We start from the raw sequence: 4,472 nt of genomic DNA, 5'->3' as shown, positions 1-4,472 counted from the left end.
CAAGCACTGTAAGATACGTTAGGGAGCCAGTGTAAAACTTATTGTTAGTGACAGGACTGTTGCCAGGAGCTCCAACAGTGTATATCCGAGCCAACTGGAAGATAGGTATGTGTGCTATGAAATCGCGGAACAGGGATAACAAGTAAAAATGTGGCAGGAGAGACGCAGGATCGCTATATCCTTGGTGGAACGGGTGGAGACCAGTTCGCAGGCAGGATTCTTGCTGGCAACGACAGCGGAACGGCAGACTTTGCTGTACTTCCACCCCACTTCACAACGGAAGGATTGAAGCAAATAGAAGAGATCGGATGGGAGAGGTTCATATCAGGTTACGGCAGTTTCCCGGCAGGATTTCAAAAGTGTATCCGCTTCTTCCTTGCAAGTATCTTATGGCACCTTCCAACTCTACAGGAATGGTTTCCGCACAGCAACGATGACATATGGGGCATGCCGATGTTCGGAATGTTTGGACAAGGCAGTATGGCAAGGCTGATGTCCTTGCGAGAGCATATCATCGTGTCTTCGCACAGGTGTACCGATTGCGGCATGTCAGCTAGTGGTACTCCAACCAAGACAGAAATATTGAAAGGCATGAAAGAGATGAGGGTTGAAGTGCGAGATGCCATCAAGGAGGAGATGAAGGTAATCGAGGAGAAGATGGATGAGAAGATGAAGGTAATGGAGGGGAAGATGGATGAGAAGATGAAGGTAATGGAGGGGAAGATGGATGAGAAGATGAAGGTAATCGAGGAGAAGATGAAAGAACTGGACCACAAGTTTGACGATTTCAAAACTGTGATCAGGGACGAACTGCGAACGAATTTAGGTTTTGTTGCTGGATGGATGAGGGATGTACGAGGTCCCAGTGGAGGGCAGGTTACATCTGGAAGCATGGACTTCACAGATGCTTTCCGCATCGTCATGCAACAGGTTGCCAATATAGGACAACAGGTGCAGCAGATGGGCAATATAGGGGAGCAGGTGCAGGCCGCCGTGGGTGAAGCTATGCGACAGATGGTACTGGGTGGAGCAGGCCATGTCATGATGGCACATGGGGTGAGCAACGTGATGGCAGATGCTGACTCGAATGGAAGATTGAATGAGAGTGAATCGGAGGAAGGTGCAGAAGTGAGCAGGGAGGGGACACCGGAGAGGAATGCGGTGCTGGTTTCATCACCAGGACTGGGGGATGATGGCAACGGTGAGATACAAGTTGGAGGGGATGACTTCGAATGGGAAGGATGGGGGCCTGGCAGACACATGGTCCCGTTGGCTTGGCGATTTCCTTTGCGGTGCAGAGTTCGAAATATGTTCATGTGGTGGAATTTGGGGCAAGATGTCATCGTGGAAGGACAAGTGAGGAGGATTCGGCCCTTAAAGCACCTCAGTCAGGTTCCTTTCTCCGCAGACGTGAAGGATGAGAACACGAGGAAGAATGTATACAAAGCATATCTTGTGATGACCATGGTGGAAAATATATGCCGAGAGCAAGGAGTACTGCAAGGAAATGAGGGGATTATGCCTCACAACTTCTGTCAGTGTTACAGAACAGGTTTCCGTACGCTAGTGGAAAGGGCGTACGGAGATGATGCATGGACGGCGATGGCACAGAGAAAGAGGTACTCGCAATACTCATACATCACATACTACAAGCACTTGGTGGAATATCGCCAGCAGGTTCGTATTGAGATGTCACTGGCAGTTGAAGACCATCAGGTAGAGGCGAATAGAAATAGTGAGAGTGGACAAAGGACGTATGCAGACATTCTCCAGAGCACGTAGTGTAGAGAATTTACAGTTCGTTCCTGAATGAAATCATTGTTGAGTTGATACATCTGTGTTAAGCCCTCATGTGGAAATGGAATGTTGGAAAGAATGAGTCTCGCTACGATGCCAAAGCGATGGTAGGTTGTGATATACTCAAGGGTACTTTTTGGGATGATGATGACAATGAGAGCAACAGACAATGCAGTTGATCAGGTATCATACTGCACTGCAAATCAAGGGGATGGTGGATAATGTGACAGGGAAGGGATGCCGGAGTATGCTTTGTTGGAGTTGAGGTTGTGAGATGCCGTGGCATCAGCTGCCATCTGGCATGTTGGTGATGGATGGTGATGGAGGAGACATTCGCATGAATCACTGTCTTGATGACAAGCTAAACATGATCTGTGGAGTGCATATTGTCATGTACGGCATTATGGATTTTCATGCACTGATGCCAAGCTGGATTCAGGGTCAGTTATGTTCCAAAAGGAACGTTGCGTGTCAACCATATTCCACAGTAATGCATATCGTCAGGTGTTACAGGTTCATGATCATGGGGGCAAATGAGGTACAGATTCATGATCATGGGGGCGAATGAGGGGTGAAATGGAGTTTGAAGCTCAGGGGTTTATCATGATTGGAGAGATGTTACTTCTTTGGCATTGACCACATCTAGATGCTGCATATTGATGAGTGATGACAACGTGATGACAACGTTCCCACCACCATCAGTGAATTGTCTGCACACTGGAGTGCAAGGCTGTGACGGTTCAGTGCAAGTCCGAGACGGGACAGTCAAACCATGAGCAAAGCCAGCATGTGCGACTTGAGCACTATCGGACTTCAAAGGCAAGTCAACCTTGAATTTGAGCTGTCGTCTTGATACTTGGAGGGAAGATCGGGAGCCTGGATTCAGGGGTCATGTGATGGGTGAGGAGGTGTTCCGACGCCCACAAGTACCTGACCAAGGCGAATGCGCAACCGCAACGATCCGCCATGAAAGCAACGCCGAAATGGCTAAGTGTGAAAGACCTGGTACAAATTTGTACCAGGCATGTGTACCATGATTGTCGTGGAACTTGAGTGGAATCTCTGGATATCCGGTACAGTCCTTTTGTACCAGTAAATACGTCCTACAACAGTAATAAAATGCGCCTCTTTTTTTTTCGTGAAGTATAACCCTTTTTAAGTTAGCGCCCTTATGAGCTCAATGCTTTTATGTTGGGCGCTAGGGCGCGAGGAAAAACCCAAAAAAAAACATGTATTGATTTATTCAAAAATGTTATAGACAACGGTTATTTATTTGGTGGCCTTAAATTTGAACTCAAAAATCAAGCAAAAAAAAGGGCGCTGGTGAGGGGAGATTTAAAATGTGACAAATGACCCGGTCCTTCAACACCCAATTCTTTCGCACAGCTATCTGCACGATTTAGCCAATCAATGGAGCGAAATTTTTACAACTTCTACATTCAAATTTTAAATTGCAAGACTTTGGTACAACGTTAAGTACTACGAGTAGTGACACATAACAATTTTAATTTAAGAAGTAATGTAGAGCACGAAAGCCTGGAGATGGGTGGGGGGTGGTATACGTTACATCGCAAGATGGGTAGGGTACCACGGCACCCGTTTACTGACACTCAATCCCATAGGGTACTAAGGGGTACAGCCGGGAGATATTGCTGGTCGGCAAGCCATGGGGTCGCACACTACCGGGTGTGGATGCACCCCACTTGCCATTGTAGAAGCCGAAGCGATCAAACAAGGGGAAGACTGGGCATCTTTCCTCGTTGCTATCACAATCATCAGAGTGAACCCTGCCAGGGACACAGAATCTCACAGATTCCACCACAATTGCAAGTATACATATCGAGTCACGGAGAACGTTTGCATCGTGGCAAACAATGTCGGCACCGGCTGGGCAGACATGCTTGTATGAAGCCTCATGTGTTATGCGAGGGCAACCTGAGGCTCAGTTGAAAGTCTGCCAGTATTGCAACAAACCCTTTCATCATCTTTGTGCTAGTACTCTGAAAGGCACAGATGATATGAACTATTGTGGGCAATGCAACCAAGGAGCCCATAACAACACCGTGACTCAAAGAACACCTTCGAATAAACGGCGGGTCAGTGCTCGCACTGACGAAGAATTATTGCGTGTCTTCCAGGATCGCAGAGTCATTGGTTCAGGGGGACTTGATTTGAACATCCAGGCATTTCGAGAATTGCAGTCAAAAGTGGTCAGTCTTAGTACGCAGAGGAACTACGCATACCGCATTCATGCTATCATAGCTTTTTTCAGGTCTCACCCACGATATCATGCAGCTCTGAATGAAACCTTGGACGACCTTATTTTGCCATTGCCATACGATGCATTAGTAGCATTCTTCGGTTATTTGTCGCAAAAGGAGCGGGTCAGGGACAAGATCAAGCAATCAAAAGCGAAGCGCATGAAGAAGGGCACTCACCCAAATATGCAGATCAATGGCGATGACATGGAAGTCGATGATGAAGCCGAAGAGGAAGCAGGTCCATCACAGGCGCATGCTTCGTATGAAGATGAACATGATGATGAGATGGATGATGACGTTGAAGGTGAACAAGCAGGCGCCACCAGCAATGATGTTGAATTGGTAGTGGGAGTGACTGGCGTTGAAGACGTGAATTTTGTAACCAATGCAGCGTTCGGACGTTCGGCCCGGCTC

General features: G+C 47.5%; 2 protein-coding genes across 2 annotated transcripts; both read left to right on the top strand.

The window, feature by feature from the left end:
* Positions 1-65: 65 nt before the first annotated feature.
* On the top strand, positions 66-689 carry GUITHDRAFT_155959 (hypothetical protein; the record flags this gene model as incomplete). Its single annotated transcript, XM_005820643.1, has 2 exons — positions 66-105; positions 158-689. Coding segments are annotated over 2 exons (572 nt in total), but the record flags the coding sequence as incomplete, so codon positions are not given.
* A 342-nt stretch (positions 690-1,031) lies between these two features.
* GUITHDRAFT_155958 (hypothetical protein) lies at positions 1,032-1,830 on the top strand. Its single transcript, XM_005820642.1, has 2 exons — positions 1,032-1,446; positions 1,675-1,830. The coding sequence occupies exons 1-2, from the start codon at positions 1,042-1,044 to the stop codon at positions 1,780-1,782; spliced, it is 513 nt and encodes a 170-aa protein (XP_005820699.1). The 5' UTR covers positions 1,032-1,041; the 3' UTR covers positions 1,783-1,830.
* The last annotated feature ends 2,642 nt before the right edge of the window (positions 1,831-4,472 follow it).

Source organism: Guillardia theta (assembly GCF_000315625.1).
Source record: "Guillardia theta CCMP2712 unplaced genomic scaffold GUITHscaffold_170, whole genome shotgun sequence".
In the NCBI taxonomy this organism is placed as follows: Eukaryota; class Cryptophyceae; order Pyrenomonadales; family Geminigeraceae; genus Guillardia; species Guillardia theta.
The sequence above is the reverse complement of the archived record's forward strand: the minus strand, read 5'-3'. Positions and strand labels throughout refer to the sequence as shown.

Excerpts from the sequence above, each read along its gene's own strand:
- GUITHDRAFT_155958 (XM_005820642.1), top strand. The coding sequence starts at position 1,042 with ATGATGGCACATGGGGTGAGCAACGTGATGGCAGATGCTGACTCGAAT. Across the intron at positions 1,447-1,674 it reads CGAGGAAGAATGTATACAAA|CAGGTTCGTATTGAGATGTC; the intron begins GCATATCTTGTG and ends GAATATCGCCAG.